Source organism: Diospyros lotus, chromosome 9 (genome assembly GCF_014633365.1).
Source record: "Diospyros lotus cultivar Yz01 chromosome 9, ASM1463336v1, whole genome shotgun sequence".
Taxonomy (NCBI): Eukaryota; Viridiplantae; Streptophyta; class Magnoliopsida; order Ericales; family Ebenaceae; genus Diospyros; species Diospyros lotus.
Genome location: NC_068346.1, coordinates 15,652,778 through 15,671,324, shown reverse-complemented (window position 1 = coordinate 15,671,324; position 18,547 = coordinate 15,652,778). Strand labels below are relative to the sequence as shown.

The 18,547-nt window shown below is 40.9% G+C and overlaps 2 protein-coding genes across 2 annotated transcripts; one reads left to right on the top strand and one right to left on the bottom strand.

The window, feature by feature from the left end:
• Window positions 1-6,311: 6,311 nt before the first annotated feature.
• LOC127809107 (uncharacterized) lies at window positions 6,312-9,016 on the top strand. The gene is made up of 2 exons (XM_052347783.1): window positions 6,312-6,782; window positions 7,384-9,016. Exons 1-2 carry the CDS (start codon window positions 6,669-6,671, stop codon window positions 8,479-8,481), a joined length of 1,212 nt encoding a protein of 403 aa, XP_052203743.1. The 5' UTR covers window positions 6,312-6,668; the 3' UTR covers window positions 8,482-9,016.
• Window positions 9,017-17,254: 8,238 nt separating this feature from the next.
• LOC127809271 (uncharacterized) lies at window positions 17,255-18,082 on the bottom strand. The gene has a single exon (XM_052348035.1). The coding sequence runs from the start codon at window positions 18,080-18,082 to the stop codon at window positions 17,255-17,257; it is 828 nt and encodes a 275-aa protein (XP_052203995.1).
• Window positions 18,083-18,547: the final 465 nt, after the last annotated feature.

The following is an 18,547-nucleotide window of genomic DNA, read 5'->3' as shown; positions in this document are numbered from 1 at the left end:
TACTCAAGTATTATTTGTGTTAAATCGAACATTATTCCAAGACAAATTTCAAATTTCATTTCTTGATTAGTCAACTAAAAGATGAGCAAAGTCAAGTAAAATCTTGTATTAGTCAAGTATCTCTATTCCATAATCGAGTAATTATGTTTGAACAATGATTATGAAGTTTTATTCTCTTTTAATCGAGTATTTTTCATGAGCAATTGAGTAAAAGTTATTGTATAATCGACTATTTGTAAGTGATAGTTGAGTATTAAATTCATGTCTTTACATAATCGAGTAGCTGTTGAGTATAATCGAGTATTTGTTGAGTATAATCGAGTGTAATCAAAAGTTACTCGACTAATGAGCATCAATAGTCGATTAATGATCAAACTTACTCGAGTAATTAAGACCTATATGAGTTGATTATTTTTGTGCTGAAACTAAAAAATATAACCGTTAAACTAGCCATTGCAAGTGATTTTAATGCACATTCTTGACAATTAAGGCTTCAAAATTGCTCTCAATTTTTTCTCAATTATTTAGCATGATATTTAAATATTCTAATGATTATTTTAAGGAAAGAAAAAGCTATTTCTTGAATATATCTCCCTCATGACAGCAACTATAAAAGGAGATGAAGATGAAGATTATAACACCCCACTTTTCCAAATACGCAATAACTTAAAATATAATTAAGACATCACCTACGGGCATTATGGAAACCCTTACCAACAGAAGTATTGGATCGAACCTGAAAGCTTAACCAAATCTAAATAAAGGGATTTCCACTAGATTTCCTTTGCAAGTTCAAGAAATGCATACGACCTTCAATACTCCATAAAACATAACACATCACAGCAGGTACAATTGTAGGACACCCACACACACACCCTTTACAACTTTGAGTGTCCTAGCTGCTATTACAATACATCACTTGGTTATAAGGGTACATAATGAAATAAAAGCTAAAGTTAGTTGCAAAACCCAAAGCTAGCTCAGCACCACCTCGTTGCCTTTGCTCGAACTAGAACCTGGAACACCTGGTACTTCCGATATACCTGGGATGTTGAATATCTCAGGGGTATGAAACACCCAAGTTAGATAATAACATCTAAGTGAGTGACTCAGAAAAGGAAATGCATGTGTGTGCAAATGCAATAATGTTGTTATGAAATCCACCCCTGTGGTAACAATGTCAGGGTGTTGCAATCACCCCCGCAGTTATCACAGTCACCCCTGGCTCACCGTAAGAGCAAAAGTTCCTCCATGATGGCCCAACAACTAGCCACAGTCACCAACACAAACATGATATATGACAAAGCAGAAGGAATATGCATAGCCAAGGGAAAATAAGACGTGTAAGCCACAAAGGCATGTTATGCAAGCCAACATCCACACACAAGTGAAGCAACAAATACTCAAAGTGTCACAAAACATGCAGGAATCACTCACCTTGAATAATTATCTTAGGAAGCATGGTTTACAACGAGCAGGATGGGTTTTCTGACTGCTTGACATGAACTTCGAGAAAGACTCAAAAACTCCGACGAGGCTCGTTCCCCCTCGATTCTCCACTGATTTTCTTCCTTTTTTTTGCATGATTCTCTTCTTTTTCTCAAGAACAATACCTTCCCCTTTGTTTCCCGCAATTTGGAAGAGATTCTCCTTTAGAATGTTTGAAATGATTTGTGATTAACATAGGCCCCTATTTATAGACTTTTTGAACCAACCACATGTCACCACCTCAAGGGTCATCATGAGTCCTTAACTTAGCTTCCAAGTAGTCCAATAGTTGTTTGCCATGTGTCATTGAAGATAAGGTTTGGAGACTTTATCAAACTTGGAGACTAATTAGTTTTTATGGCCAATCATGCAATGCCACCTCAGGGGGTCATTATGAGCCATCATGTGATCTTATCTTTTCTTCCAAATAACTAATGGAAGCTTGCCACATGTCTCTAGCTTGGAGACTAAGCAAAAGACTTAGAAAATACTTGGAAAAGACTTAACAAAGACTTAAAGAAGACTTGGAGAAGACTTACTTTAACAAAGACTTAGACTTGGATTTCAAAACGATCCAAAGCTACATTTGATTTGAGTTTGAAATCCAATATATTTTGAAGCGATATTTTAAGGTTTCAACAAACGACGCTTCGGCCTGAACTTTTCACGTAACTACACTTAGACCCTTTGCAACTTGGTCCCCGGGCTATTTTTAAATTGCACTTTTTGGTCCCTGAAAAATGGATAAATTACACTTAGCACCACAAGATTTTAGATAAATTATACTTTTACCCGACTTCAATATTTACGATTTTGCCACTGGTTCAGAAATTGAACATTTGTCTCAAGGCTTCTATAATCCTTTTAAATGACATATTTCCTCAAGTATTAGAACCTAATAACCTTAGGTATCACCTCATATTTGAGTTTAAAAATCCGAGGTATTACAAAGATCAAGGTTGTTGTTCTCGAATACCTTCTACTTATATCTTGAGCTAAAAAGATTCTTCAAGTCTTTATCCTCAATCAAAAAAAGAAAGAAATAGTGCTTATCTTCTTAATTCTTCTACTCTCTCTTTATTTTGTGAGAAGTTATCTTCTTTAAGTGATATATTGTAAAAATTTCTCTAGGCTTTATTCTTTACTTCTTGTAATCTTCTATGGTTTTGCATGATCTCTAAAAGGAAAGAGGTTATGCCTCATCCTTTAAAAGGCAGTGGTTTCAGTTTGAGCATTTAAAAATCTTTGTAAAGCTTTGTAATTTGTTGCTACTGAGCCAATGAAAAGCAGTGGTTATAGTTGCACCTGTCAAAATCTGAGGTTATAACTAACCCTGTAAAAGCTATAGTGGATTTTTGAAATATTTGGTGAGGAGCTAAGGAAGTGGAGTAAGCTAGTTGGGTTGAACCACTATAAAATTCCTTGTGTGCTGCATTGTTAATTTCTCCTTACATTTCAGCTAATCAAGTTTTATTTCCAGCATTTGCAGTTTTCAATATTTGTTCTAAAATTTGGTCTTGTAAAATACTTTTTCTCTCCAAGATATTCTCACATCATTATTTCCTTGATCAACTAAAGACAAATCTTTTAATAGATATTTTCAAAAAGCCCTTAAAAGGTTAAGCATTTTTCTATGCATAAGGTTGCTTTAAATTGAAAAGTTTTTAAAAACCCATTTCACCCCCCTCTTGGGTGTCTACTCTTTCTCACTTCATATCTTAGTTGAGAGCTTCACTCCGGAGCGCAATTATTCTTTGTCTTGGGAAGATGGCCTTTCATTCGTAGTTATTCTCCGGGAAAGAATATGTCTTTGAATTGTTCCGAAAGGCCAGAAGTTATGTGCAAGGCATGTATATAGGTATGAGAAAAACTTTGTTAGAGGTACTTCTTTGAACAGTCCCTCGTTTATTTTCACAATTGCTCTTTGCTTCTTGGTTCAAATACAATGTTGTTTTAAAGGAAGAAAACATGTCTTCAAGTACTTCTGTCTTCTTTCAAAGTGACAGCTAAGAACAAGCCTATCTAGGGTGACTGGAAGGGTTATGCTGGCTTGGGGAGCTATGCCCGTTGGATGTCTTTTACTTGTAGTCTACCATCCAAATGAACTTGATAGAATGTTAGATGGGCCTATATCGTGGTAAACACCTTCCTCCATAGGTAGGTACATAGGATTTTGGAACGTTGATGCACCATTTCTATCGCAGCTTTAGATATGAAGGAGAAATAGTTGCAGGAGGCCATGGGGAACAAGTACTTCTACAAAACAACAGAAGGTGGGCAATCCTTTTCCTAGCAATTTGAGGGGCGTCGAGTGCTTTCTCAAACTTCTCCACCATATTTTCCCTCCTTTTGTATATGATCTATAAGGGCAGTCTCGAGGGATGATGATGATGAAGGGTGGAGCCTGATGACCCTAGCCAAGTGCCTTTGTAATGACAAAAGCTGATCATGAGAAGAAAGGTTAGAAATTTTGTTGGGCATGGTAGGGCCATCTTTGGGCTTTGTCTCCCACTTGGGAGAGATCCTGATATTCCACGATGCATCCTTCGGTTGACTCATGGAACATGAGAAGAGAGCATTCTAGGAGATCCGAAAGCTAGGGAGTCTTTCAGATAAGGTATGGATAGCTACATTCTCCTCCATGAATGCTAATCCTAGAGGCTTGAAAGTGTAGCCCCATCAAGAATGGCTCCAAAGACCTTACATAATATTAGCCACTGAAGGCAGAGGTTGTCCCTAAGGAATTGGCTTTGGTTCTTAGGGTTTTCTAGTATGGCTCTGATGAAGGGTAAAAAGGGTTCTGAGGATCTTTCGGGGGACCTCGCATTTGACGTTTTGTACGTTTCTCACGGACAACGCCAAATTATTATTACCGAGATACAACATTTAAAATTTATTTGTTGTGTGGAAACTTAGCAAATAGCTAAAAGAACATGAGGATCCCCTTCAACTCCCTACTTGGTCCACGAGAGCCAAGGAAAAGGATAGTCGTCTAGTGATGGCCCAATTCACTAGCCTAGAGAAGGCTCGATCTATCGATGGGTTGAGCCATCAAGCCAAAAAGGTCTAGATTGTGGAATAGTGGCAAAGTACTCATCATCTTTTGAGAAGGTCTACAAGACAGAATGCAATGTAAGGATGTTGTGTGGAGAGGGAAACAAAAAGAGGAAAAGTGATACAGCGATAATGGTTTTTCAGTGTAATGTCGTGTTTGTGGTTGTTTATTAGCTTATTTCTACTTGTTCCTAAATTGAGGAGTTTAAGGGGTATTTATAGGCAACATAAATGATAAGAACATGTGACACATGCATGTGAGAGTGCGCTCCTTCCTCAGAAAAGGCGTTACTTCTCCCCCGTCTCTGGTGTTGACTCAGGGTTAAGTGAGAAACCCTTCCCCTCCCCCCCTCACCATGGGGAAGGCCCCCAAGAATGAGGTGGACTTGGAATAGGCAAGTCGCATTGCCATAGGACAATGCAAGGTAATACAGGTAAGGGACGTATCTCTTTGGATTCCTCATAAGAGCAAAGCTTAACCATGGAGAAATCATGAATATACGAGAAGGTGGTCTCGAATAAATGATGAGTGATAAGGGGATTCCCCAAGGGATATAGGCTCTGACACTGGGAAAGTCTTTTCATCGACGGAGACGTTTTCTCTAAAGTGATGCATATGCATTGGCTATTTTGAAAATGACTCTCCTAGCGGGCTATGCTACAACAGGTCTACGTCATAGCTTGTGACCATGTGGCCTTAGACTCCAATCTCTATTAGGAGGAGTGTTCTAGTCCTAAAAGCTAGAAAGAATGGGTTTCTTTTTTATTAAGGTATGAAACACCCAAAGTAATTGGGGAGTTCATAAACCCACAGGTTTTTCGCTGAATAAAGCCTAGTCTTAAGGCTTTAGGGTATGTTTCAATCTACCACCTTATTTGCTTGTTAAGAGAAGTGATTTACAAATGTAAAGGCATTTTAGTTATTTTTAATTATTTAACTAGAGTTAACTAATGATATGAAAAAATCGAAATACCATATGCACAGTTATGGTATTTGTTGTAATTTTTTAAGTGTTTGAAATGCCACTTACATGTTTTAAAGAGATGGAAATTGCGAAAACTAACCACATTTCAAATAGAAAATTCATTTTTAACCCATTCCCTAAAAATATATATATATATATTTACCCCCTCAAACAAACTAATTATATTCTATAGTTACTTTTATTAGTGCAGTTTCATTACACAGTTAAACCCAATTACGAGTGTAATTTTAGTTTTGATTTTTTCACACAATTTTTAGTTTAGATCTAGTTTAACATGTTCAATTCACAACCACAATCGAAATTAACACTTAAAAGTGGTTATAGAATGTAATTAGTTTGTTTGAGGGAGGTAAAAAAAAAAAAATTTCTACAAAATGGTTAAAAACGAATGTGTCCATTTGATTTACCCAAATTAAATAAACATTAACCAACAAAATTATCTATTAAGTTCAAAATTTGATTTTTACCCAATATTGTGATTCATGTCATTAAAAGTATGTGATTTGATTACATAAAAGAATGAAATAAGCGTCAAGTTGAAGTTTAATTATAATTATTTAATAAAATATTCAAATTACTTTCTTTTACCCTCTTAACACAAATTACACAATTACAAGAGTTAAGTTAAAAAATTATAAAATTTTCAAATATCCCATTTACCACATTTAATGTTAAACTCATATAAACAGGAGTTAAACTGAAGATAAAGGGTTACTGGGTGTACTTATTTATTAGTCGTTTGTAGAGAAGAATGGGCAGACGACAGGAGAAACGGCTCCATTGTAGAGTTGAATACCAGCCAGCCAACTTCCTTGGCCCATCTGTCTCTTCCAATTTCATTTATTTATTCATTTAAACCCACTCATTATCCTCTCCCCCTTTTCAATTTTAGGGATTTAATCATCAGAAGGCTGTGATTTATCCGGGGGAATGGTAGAGAGAGGCAATAAGAAAAGAATAAAATAAAAAGAAACAGAGAGAGAGAGAGAGAGAGAGAGAGAGGACGACTCATAAAGCGGCCAGGCTTGGGGGCCTCCGATTTTTCCGATCGATTTCTGGTGGGTTTGATTTTGATCCGGGTTTTGACGGCTGGGATTCCCAGAAAGGGTTTGAGATTCCGATAACAAACGGCAAAGAGGCATGTGGAGTGGTAGTATTTCGAGATATTTTGAGAAATTGAGTGCCATGGCCGAAGGAGGATCTCGTTACTGCTCTAAGAAGAGCGACGATATTTGCGGCCGTAGCGGCGATGAGGTAATTCTTATCTCCCTTCTGCTTGTTTCTCGCAACATTGTTTGGATTTTGCTTGTCTCAATGTTTCGATTAGGTTTAATTTTATGGCCTTGGGTCGTGATTTTCTGGGCTGCTGATAAATGGTAAGGAAAAGAAAAGGCTGATTTCTTTTTTATTTTCGAGTTTTTTTTTTTTTTTTTTGGGGGGGGGGGGGGGGCGGGGGGTTGTTTTTCAACCTTTTTTTTGTGCCTGGAGCTTGAATGAACGAACCCAGAAGCGGATGAGAAAGTTCATTGTTTTATTTCACTTTCTGAAAAGTCCTTTATCACATGAAAACTGAAGATACTAATGTTATTCGTGGAACCCATGGAAATGGATTATGGAATTTGCCTACTCTCATTGCATAATGCCCTAATTTTCATTGATTAGGGTTTTGTTTGCACTTTTAGGCTAGCCCTAATCTGCTCGCTTACTCTGATTGTGAAGCAAAAGCTGACTGCTCATTGGTTAGAAAGATGGATTATCCATGTTTCCCATCAGTACCCTATACATGAATTTTGTTCTTATATTTATGTGTCGTTGTGCTGAATATAGGAGATGGTGTCTCTTTTTGAATTTGCAGGAGCCAGGTGGAATGTTTAGCATGTCGAGATTGCGATGTTTTCTGCGAGGAATGGATTTGAAAATTTATATATTTCTATTTGTGTTGATCCCTACATGCACCTTTGTTGTTTATTTGCATGGGCAGAAGATCTCGTACTTCTTGCGACCATTGTGGGAGTCGCCTCCCAAGCCCTTCTTCGAAATCCCTCACTATTATCATGAGAATGTACCAATGGAGAACCTCTGCAAACTTCATGGGTGGGGAATTCGCGAATACCCAAGGCGAGTTTTTGATGCAGTGTTGTTTAGTAATGAGATAGAGATTCTCACCATTAGGTGGAAGGAATTGTACCCATATGTGACAGGATTTGTCCTCCTTGAGTCGAACTCAACCTTCACTGGATTACCAAAGCCTCTGGTTTTTGAGAAAAACCGAAATCTATTCACATTTGTGGAGCCACGATTGACATATGGTAAAATTGGAGGAAGGTTTAGGAAGGGGGAAAATCCATTTATTGAAGAGGCATACCAGCGACTAGCATTGGATCATCTTCTCAAACTAGCCAGTATTTCAGATGATGATTTGTTGATAATGTCGGATGTTGATGAGATTCCAAGCAGACACACTATTGATCTCTTGAGGTGGTGTGATGACATACCTCCAGTGCTCCATCTTCGGCTGAAGAACTATCTATACTCCTTTGAGTTCCTTGTGGACAATAACAGCTGGAGAGCTTCAGTCCACAGGTATCAGTCCGGTAAGACAAAGTATGCACATTATCGACAGTCTGAGGTTATCTTGGCTGATGCTGGGTGGCATTGTAGCTTTTGCTTCCGTCACATTGATGAGTTCATATTCAAAATGAAAGCTTACAGCCATTATGACAGAGTGAGGTTCTCTCGTTATTTGAACCCTAAAAGAGTTCAGAAAGTGATCTGCGAAGGGGCTGACTTGTTTGATATGTTACCCGAGGAGTATACATTTAAGGAAATCATTGGGAAAATGGGGCCAATTCCCCACTCCTATTCTGCAGTTCATCTTCCGTCATATCTCTTGGAAAATGCCGACAAGTATAAATTTCTCTTGCCTGGGAATTGCTTAAGAGAAAGAGGCTGATTCCCTGTGGGGTCAGTTACAAGTCTGTCTTGATAAAGGTTGAAGTTACAGCTAGAGCGAGGCATCTTGAAGATTTTTAATTAACGGTTGATGAATGACTTCAGCATTCACCCTTACAGATCTGGTACATGGTGATCCATATTTATATCATTCTTCCAGAACTGTTCTGAGAAACTGGATGAATTCTCGGATTTCTGGGACGAAGTTAGTATGTGACTTCATCCTAGAGACAGTTTTCATTCAAGAAGGAATGCACATATTCAACAAGGGGGCCCTAGCGTTGTTATGGAGACAGATAAAGTTGCTATAGGATTTCCAAGCCTTATTTGCATTATGTGGTACGGTCCCTGTGCACCCAAAGAAGAAATATGGCTCTGTTCCTGCAGTTACCTTAGGAAATTTTGATTGAGACTAATCTATTTATATATTTTTGAAGTGTTATTTAGCTTCATGGCTTTTCCTTGAGTGACTTCTTGGTATATTCTTGTCCATAAATTTTATTGTCTGATCTACAGTTGTTGCTACTTTGCTTATTGCTTCCTCTCTCATATAACTATCAGTATTATGCCAAAAATGAAAGAACAATGATAGATAAAATGGTGGAAAAATTTTTTAATGTGCAGTTTTCTGATTATGTTGGCTGCGTGTACACACATTTAACTTGTGATTGTTACATGGAAAAAAAAAAAATGTGATTGTAACTTAACTAGGTTGGCTAACCATACTTTGTACTGCCTCTTGTTCTGATCAAAGGTTGGTTAGGGGAATCCTGGAAAATGAGAGGAGGGAAGATTCTTTGCACTTTGAGCTTTTATAGGTTTAGACTTGAAAGGAAGTCCATGATTTAGCTTCAGTAATAGACCCTTTGTCAGGTTTTTGAATGTTTTCTGGTTGGCACTCCAGGCACCCTTTTGCAACTGATGACATGTTTGCTGTGCATTTTGAGCCTGTAGAGGTTAAAACTTGAAAGAAGGTGATTTGGCTTAAGCAATAGACGTTTCTGTCAGGTTCTTGAATGTTTTGCTGTTGGCATCTGCAAACCATTAGGCTAAGTGATGTGTTTCAGTCACTGTTTCTAAGATCGGTTTATGTTGGCTGCTGAATCCTTCCTAGTGGAGTAGAAATTCCTAGCCAGCAATTGTTTTCTGTATACCTGTGCATAAAAGGTTAAGTACTTCGTTAGCCACTGAAATAAGATGGGGAAAACTGACCTGAGCAGGCAGCCAATTTGGCATCTTCTAGAATCATTCAAACCTTCCCAGAAGAAGCCCCCGGAACCTTCTTTCTTGCATCATGCTAACCCAGGCTCAATAAAGAGCTACGCTTTGAGTTTTTAAGATCATTGCATAATCCCTGACTAGTATTGCTTGTAAGAAGATTGGATCCAAAAAGATCACTATTATCCTTGTTGGAAACAATTGAAAACCTAGACTGAAGCATCACATCCTAGAAAAACCAAGCAAGCTATATGAAAAGATTATGATGCTGATTTGTATGAGACTGGGCTAATGATCTTGCTGTTTTACAATGTGGGTTTTCTTTGTTCACGGACCTCATGTATTGAAGAGTGAGTTTCATGCTGCCTTTAACTTTGGGAATGCTCAAACTAGGGGGTAAAGTGTAATAGAAAGGGATGTCCTATTTTTTTTCCCCCTTTCCTGGTAACAACTAGAATCCACAGCCACTACACTCTTCAGTTCTCAAGTGTACATTAAGTTCGTTCACTGGTAAATTCAATAGTTCACAAACTACTCATGCTAGTTAATTACACAGAAGTGACGTCAATGCCATGCGAAATGCTGATGCTGCTGTGGCATTCCTCAGGCGAGCATCTTTTTTTTCTCCTTTTCCCCTTGGCGTTTAAGATTCTTGACAGTTGCAAATAAAGCTGGATTTTACAGCTTAGAGTTCCAATTCCTGACAATATGCCATATCAAGAGCCTGAGTTAGGACACACAAATAGGCATTAGATGCATTATCATCTACTTGGAATCAAGGACAAACCTTATAAATAGCATTTTGAAGCGCAGCGAATTGCAAAACATGCATACCTCAGAAAGCAAATACCAGAATGATTTTCACTGGGCCTGATCCCTGCCCTCTATCCGGCTACCAACACCAAGCAGCCCATGCCTTGCAGCAGCAGGGCAGCGGTTACACTGCTGGCATACTTATGGCCCCCGGCATCCCGCCTCTCCTCCCCCAAATCTAACGGATTGCTCATGGAAGCTGCGCTCCACCACTGGAAGTGTGGACTGGCTGGGTCAACCACCAAACCGTGTGGCAACCTTCAGCTTACCCTTATGGCTGTGGTCCAGACATGTCGAACAGCGCAGCAGCTATCAGTGGGTACCCGTCTTACCAGGTGCAGCCGGATGGGTGTGCGTATTACCCGTGGAGTTATGGTCAGAAGTATTCCAGCACAGGGTGTTGGAATGGGAACTACTGCACACCAAAGGGGGTCTAGTTACCAAGAAGGTGTCGCCTGGCTGCTTGTTGCTAGTGCCGGACCTAAGTTTTTGGGTCCCTGAGTCGAGACGTGAAAATGGGCCCCGAATTGTATATTACATTCAAATTTTATTTTTTTATAATAAAATATAAAAAATAAATAAATATTTATAACATAAGAATAAAATTATTTTTTTAAAAAATTATCAATTAAAAACTACCATAAATGAAACGAAATGAAGAATATTACCATAATCGAAATAAAATGAATGAGCAACTAATCGCTGAAAGTTGAAGCAGATCTGGAGTTAGAGCATCTGAGAAGTAGATCTAATATGATGACCCAATCGGCAATCGAGAGGTAGCGAGCCACCGGCCACAACCCACAAGGGCGAGCGACGGAGGGCGATGGCGAGCCAGCAACCGAGCAGAGCAGCGAGAAGCGATGCTTGCTAGGCAAGCGCCCGAGCAGCAAGCCACCGACCACGAGAGCAAGGCAAGTCGGTGAGGATGAGCGATCGCCGATCGAGCAATGAGAGGCGAGAGCGAGGGCAAGGGTGAGGCGCGACGGAGCCAAAAAGGTAGGGTTAGGACAGCGAGCGAAAGAGAGAGGGAGAAGGGTCGCAAGAAAGGGGGCAAGGGCGAGGCGTGGCGAAGCCAAAGAGGTAGGACTAGGGCAACGAGCGAAAAAAACAGAGAGAAAAGAGTCGCGAGAAGGGGGTGGGTGGGCGAAAAAAGCATGGGGCCCTAAGTTGTGAAATTTCCATGGGCCCCTAGTTGTGAAATTTGTATGGGCCATTTTCAATTTATGGGTCCCTAAATTATGAAATTTCCATGGGCCCTGAGGTAGCCGCTTCATGGGTCTCATGGAAGGTCTGGCCCTACTTGTTGGTATGCTTAAAGTTTTGTTTGGCATTTCATCAAACACCTGTCAGAATAATGTTGAAGGTACTAGCTACTACAAACTTAAATGTATTTGCCGAACAAGCAAACACAAATAAATACTAATAATAGCGAGATTATGGTTTACAGTGAGTAAGATCTCTGCTTTCTTCAACCCTCTTCTTGGCAGGGAAGGGTTTAAGAAGAGAGTTCTTAACTTGTAAGCAATGAGGTGGCCTCTGACCTCACAAGGCTCCCTTTAAGAATAAAACTCTGCATGTCAGCCATGCACCTTTGGCCAAAACAAGTAGTATCTCTTGTGAGATGGTAAACTTTGGGCCATATCATATGCCATTGTATGTGGAAAATTCATATCGAAATTACAACTCATTCTTGACCAAGGAGTGTATATTGAGAAGAGAGAATCCCACACCTCAAATGAAAGCAAACAAATACCTCCAAAGGTAGGCAGCCAACACTCAGCTTTACCGTCTGCTGCTCAGATGCCCTCGTGCTTTGTTTCATGGAAAGAATCAAAGAAAAGACGTATATCATCTGTAGATTGGCTTTGAATTGTGAACGTTGGGACATTCAAAGATGCCTTAGAAAGCAGAATACTAGAGGAAAACTACTTGTGAGGTTTCATTAACGAAGAGGAGAGGAGGAGATGTACATGCATGCATGTATATGCTTCGCCAGAGCTTTTCTGCAAAATTTTATCACTTGGGCTTTCATTGATCACGGTTGCTACATACATTCTAAAACACATGTTTCAAACCCACTTTGTAAAGGAACTCTGAAAGATTAAAAGAATAAAAGAATATCTCTTATACCTCCTCGTTAAAATTTCTGTTCCAAAAGAATAAGCTGTGATTACTAGTAATAATGAAGGAATATATCTTTTTGGTCCGAGACTATGGGTGTGGGCAGACATCTCAAATCCTTCACGAAATGGGAAGAAAGAAGAAGCAACTTTCCCTTCGTTGAATTCCAAGCCAAAAGGAAGGATTTTATGAGCCAGCCAGCCAAGAAGAAATTATTATGATCTATGACATGACGAATGCTAATTTGATGCACACGTGGAATAACTGGATTTTATCATTAAATAACATTAAAATATTTATTATAAATAAACACTAATTACTTTATTTCAATTTTCAATCTTCATTTTTTAACATTTTAATAATAACAACCTAATTTTGTTTTATTTAGTTTCAACTCTGAATCATCATCTATCTCTATTAATTGTTATTAAAATAGATCATACTACTTGTAAATCAAGAGTTATACCTTAGATTACATAAACGTAAATAACTAAAATACGCCTTGCGTCTCATCTACTCGTGCGAATTCACTATTTTGGGTGATGAATATTTTAGTTATGCATCTCGCCAGCTCACGTTGCCTCACCGATTTGAATAAGGGGTAATTTTATTATTTTAACTATATTATGTAACTCAATATGTAATTCAAAAAATACAAATAGTATTTTCCTATTAAAATGACAAGTGACAAGTCAGTGCCATGATACTATTTTTTTTTTCAATTTTTTCTAACTTATTTTAGGTACAAATGTAATTTATTACACGTGCGTTTTTATCACTTGGGCATTTGAATCTTCAAATGAAAGAAAGTCAAATGGAATAAAAGAAAAGAAAAGAGAAGAGAAAACACCCGAGCCAAAAGAAGAATGCTCCTTCGCCAAACATTTCCTTGATTTCTCCGGCCCCTCCAAACTCTCAGATTCCTTAGGTTGCCTTGTAAAGGCGCTCAAGCTTCAGAGCCAAGGAGCCCGAATATCAAGCCTTCCTCCTCTTCCTCTATAAATGGCGTCCATCGAGACCTACATCCAATCCACATCGAACAATCAAGCGCTTTCCAGAATGCAGAACGGAAGCGGAGATCATCGTTTCAAGCACCACCATCGTGCGGCTGCTTCTCAGAGTGCCCACCAGGTGCTCGTCGAAATGCCTGAGTTGACCCCGCACAAGCTCGTCGATGCGCCGCCTTATTCGGACATCTACAGGACGTCCCATGGATTCCAGGCTCCCAGGCCGGGGGCGAAGGGCAAGGTTGGAACCGCGGGCCAAGGGCATCACGTCGGAGCTGCAGGCAATGGCGGAGACGATGGAGAAGACATTGATGCCGAGGCTGAAGAGTTCATCAAACGCGAGCATGGCAAGTTTGAGCTCAGCAAATGGATGTCCATCCGTGGAGGTTGACGTGCGAAATTTAAGATGATGTTGATCCATGCAAAACCATATATATATATATGCAATATTTTCTGTTTGAATTGTCAAAGCCCATCTAACGGCTATAAATAATGAGAAATCATAGAAGTATTTAATTTGTAATATATAATATATAGAAATATTGAATAAATTGTGTTTGTTATTTCATTGATTATCAACAAATGGAGCTTGTATCCTTTAAATCTGAGTAGACTTCGGAAGTGATGGGTTTAAATGCTTGATCATTACCTGATCGATAATTCCTAGTACTGAGTGTGTTTTGAAAGGGCTTTCTTGCAAGAAAGAATAATGGGTTGCAAGAAAGAATGATGGGTCTAGGCCCTGACAGGTCTTTCGACATTCAATCATTATACTTGTAAATGACACTGTAATATTAAGAAACTTTGAGTTGCTTTCAAAATAAGTATTAGGAAGAAAATATAAAATTTTAAAAGAATTAATATTAGAATTGATGATGGTTTTGGAGACCGATCACTACGTGTCACCTCTGTAAATGAATCTCGGGAATCAGACCTCGAACTTGGCGATGTCGAACCTCGGTGATAGGACCTGTAAGACAACGAAGTGGCGGGGCTAAGATCTCTCGGGGTGGACTCCGACGCTCAAATCAGTAGAATAAATGCAAGTCGTAATAAATGTAAGAGCTGTGAAACTTTTTATACCTGATGAGGACCGGCCCGGATCTTTCGGATTCCGCACAAGATTGTTGACTTGTCACGTGTCAGCCTCTCGGGTAATTCACGTGGCGAGCAAGACTATTAGCGCGTAGGGGTATTCTGGTAATTTTAGGTAATGCCACATCACTTGCCCCCCACTCCTTGAGCTAAGCTGAGAATTATGCTGGGTCGAGAAGTAACTTAATTTCTAAGGCTATTTAACTGTAAATTTTTCTCAAGATGTGCAGGAGTATTTTTAAGTATGAGACAACTAAGCCCCAAACTCTTGAAGTTAGTTTTTTCCTTCTTTTTTTTTTTTTACTTCTTCCATTGCTTTTTTTATTTATATTATTTTGCTCCTTATTTGTTGCTTGTTTTTTGTCTTTTTTTTTTTTTTTAATTCATCTTCTTCCTCAGCCAGGCAAAGGCTTGCCTGGCCAAGGTCGGCCCTGGCTCGGCCTGGCCGAACTCCCCGGCCTTGGTCGAGGTCGACCTTGGCTCGTGGCCGACCCAGAGCTCGACCATGCTCGGCCATGGCCAAGAGCTTGGCTCGGCCTGGCTAAGGTCGGCCAAGGCCGGGGAGTTTGGCCATGGCCGACCTCCCTCTGGGAGCCCCCTTCCTGCTTGCTTGTTGCTTTTATTATTTTATTATTACATATATATATATATAAATATATATATATGGGCGCACATTGGGTGGGCCATGGCCGACCCTTGGGGCTTTTGCCTCTTTTTTTTTTAATATATATAAATATATATATGAATTTTTTTTTAATAATAACAAAATAAGCCTTAACTTGACTAACCCGCTTCTTTGGCTTTTCTTTGTCGCAGATGTGGCTCGAGATTTTCCAAGGTAGGTCGTACCTATTTAAGCTCCATTTGGTTTGTGCCCAGCTGTGGTTTTCCTTTTTTAACCTTCTACATTCCTTTAATTCGAGAATGAGTCAGGGCTCTTGAACCTTGGATTTAACTACTTCCATGAGGGTGTTGATTTCCTTCCGGCCACTAGTTCGTCTTCGTCTTAGGGACAGCCAATGGCTCTTGACCCTTGGATTGTCATCACTCCCACGCGAAGAAGGGTGTTGAGTTTCTTCCAGCCACTAGTTCGCCTTCGTCTTGGGGACAGCCTAGGGCTCTTGACCCTTGGATTGTCGCCACTCCCATGCGAATGAGGGTGTTGAGTTTCTTCCGGCCACTAGTTCGCCTTCGTCTTGAGGACAGCCTAGGGCTGTTGACCCTTGGATTATCGCCACTCCCACGCGAAAGAGGGTGTTGAGTTTCTTCCGGCCATTAGTCCATCTTTGGCTTGTGGACGGCCTAGGGTACTTGACCCTTGGATTGTCGCCACTCCCACGCAAAGGAGGGTGTTGAGTTTCTTCCGGCCATTAGTCCATCTTTGGCTTGTGGATAGCCTAGGGCACTTGACCCTTGAATTTTCGTCACTCCCTCACCGAGGAGGGTGTTGAGTTTCTTCCGGCCATTAGTCCCTCTTTGTCTTGGGGACGGCCTAGGGCTATTGACCCTTGGATTGTCGCCACTCCCACGCGAAAGAGGATGTTGGGCTCTGAATTTTTTTCTTGGCCATTAGTCCACCTTTGGGGACGGCCTAGGGTTCGTAACCCTTAGATTTTAGCCATTCCCTCGCGGAGAAGGGTGTTGGGCTAGAATTTTTCCTTGGCCATTAGTCCATCTTCGGCTTGTGTACGGCCTATGGCTCGTGACCCTTAGATTTTAGCCACTCCCTTACAGAGGAGGGTATTGGGCTAAAGTTTTTCCTTAGCCATTAGTCCATCTTCGACTTGTGGACGGCCTAGGGTACTTGACCCTTGGATTGTCGCCACTCCCACGCGAAGGAGGGTGTTGAGTTTCTTCTGGCTATTAGTCCATCTTTGGCTTGTGGACGGCCTAGGGCTCATGACCCTTGGATTTTAGTCACTCCCTCACGGAGGAGGGTGTTGGCCTAGAGTTTTTCCTTGGCCATTTGTTCATCTTCGGCTTGTGGATGGCCTAGGGCTCGTGACTCTTGGATGAGTTTTTCCGTGGCCATTAGTCCACCTTTGGGGACGGCCTAGGGCTCGTAACCCTTGGATTTTTCTTTGGCGAAGTGTTGGCCTTCGTGAGATTGCTATTAAATGGAGAGAATCCGAAGTCTTGCCATTAGTCGTAAAAAAAAGAGTACAAAGAGGTTCGAGGAATTCCCCTCCTCATTGAAAAAACTTCCTTAAGTTTTGGACATTCCAGGTATGCTTCAAGGACTTGCTTTCCATGTCTTCTAGTCGATATGCCCCCTTGACTTAAGGATTCTATCACCCGGTACGGTCCTTTCTAATTCGAAGTTAGTTTATTCGCTTCTTGAGGATGGCTCACGTCGAACGTTCGCAATACAAGATCTCATGGCATGAAACTCCTAGCGTGGACTCATCGGTTATAGTACATAGTAATGTGGCCTTTCGGATTTAGGACAGGTCTCGGAGCTCATCCATCCCCAGTAGGCTGTTTTCCTTCTCTCCGGGACGGTGTCCAACTTCGCTCTCAGAAGTAATCCCGAGTAGGAGACCTTCTCCTATTATCTGACTTGGACTCAACTCTACCCGAACTCACGCCTTCTTGGCCAACGAAATCTCGGAGGTAACCCCGGTTGATAAGCTCCTGAATCTCTTCTTTTAACTGGATGCAGTCCTCTGTAACATGACCATGGTTGCAGTGGAAACGAAAATACTTTCTTTTGCTTCGAGTATTGGGTGGAGACCTCAGCAGTGGAGGACGCCGCAGATAATCTTTATCCTCTAATGCCAATAAAATTTCTGCTCGACTGGCGTTGAGGGGAGTATAACTCACCGGGCTACCATGGGCACCCCCAAAGCCCAGGCGATCCTGGGTTCGAGAGGGGTGATAGTCTGTCTTATGTTCCATCATTGGCCTTTTCTTTTCCTTTTCTCTTTCTTTCTTGTCAGGTTGTTCAGCTCGCTTCACCTTCATCACCTCTTCCGCATTGATGTACTTATTAGCCCGTGTAAGGGCTTCTGTGAAAGTACGAGGTGGAGTCTTGGCCAAGGACTGAGCGAATGGTCCGGCCCTCAAGCCATTCTGGAGAGTTACCATTGTGATCCGCTGATCGAACTCGTCAATGCTCAATGCCTCCTCATTGAATCTAGCCACGAAATCCCTTAGGGATTCACCCTGGTTTTGCTTGGTGTTCACCAAAGCCATGGAAGACTTCCGGTAGCGCTTCAAGGGAGCGTAATGGGCTAGGAAGTAGGTCTTTAGCTCTTCCCAACTGTTGATGGAACGATGGGGAAGACAGGTGTACCAAGTCCGGGCATGACCTCCGAAAGTAGCTGAAAATGCCCGACACCACATCGCGTCGGACCCCAATTGCACCAGCATGTGAGAGGAGAAAAGTTCTACGTGATCATAGGGGTCTGTGCTTCCGTCATAGAGCTTGATGGATGGGATACGAAACCTTTCTGGTGGAACCTCTGACATGATGCCCTTGCTCAAGGGTTGGTTAGAGCCTAGGTGGGGCAGCTCTTCCTTTCCCATTTTGAGTTCCTAGACTTGACTCTCTAGGAAACGCAATCGCCTCTCCTGTGAAGTCCATTCTTCTCGTGAGAGGGAAGAAGTAGATCCTGCCACCTCAAAGGAGTGGATTTCTTGGCCCGACTGGCGGGATTGACGAGGCTCCCGAGTAGGAGGAGACGACTGGTGCTCCGCCCTCCGAGAGGGCACGTGCGGACGATGTTGTTCATTCTGGTGTAAATAACCAATCAACAACCCTGTTAACTGTTGGACTTGATTCTCTATCCTGGTGAGTCGATCCTCCGG

Coding starts and splice junctions, on each gene's coding strand:
- LOC127809107 (XM_052347783.1), top strand. CDS start 6,669: ATGTGGAGTGGTAGTATTTCGAGATATTTTGAGAAATTGAGTGCCATG. Junction 6,783..7,383: donor GCGGCCGTAGCGGCGATGAG/GTAATTCTTATC, acceptor TTGAATTTGCAG/GAGCCAGGTGGAATGTTTAG.
- LOC127809271 (XM_052348035.1), bottom strand. CDS start 18,082: ATGTGGTGTCGGGCATTTTCAGCTACTTTCGGAGGTCATGCCCGGACT.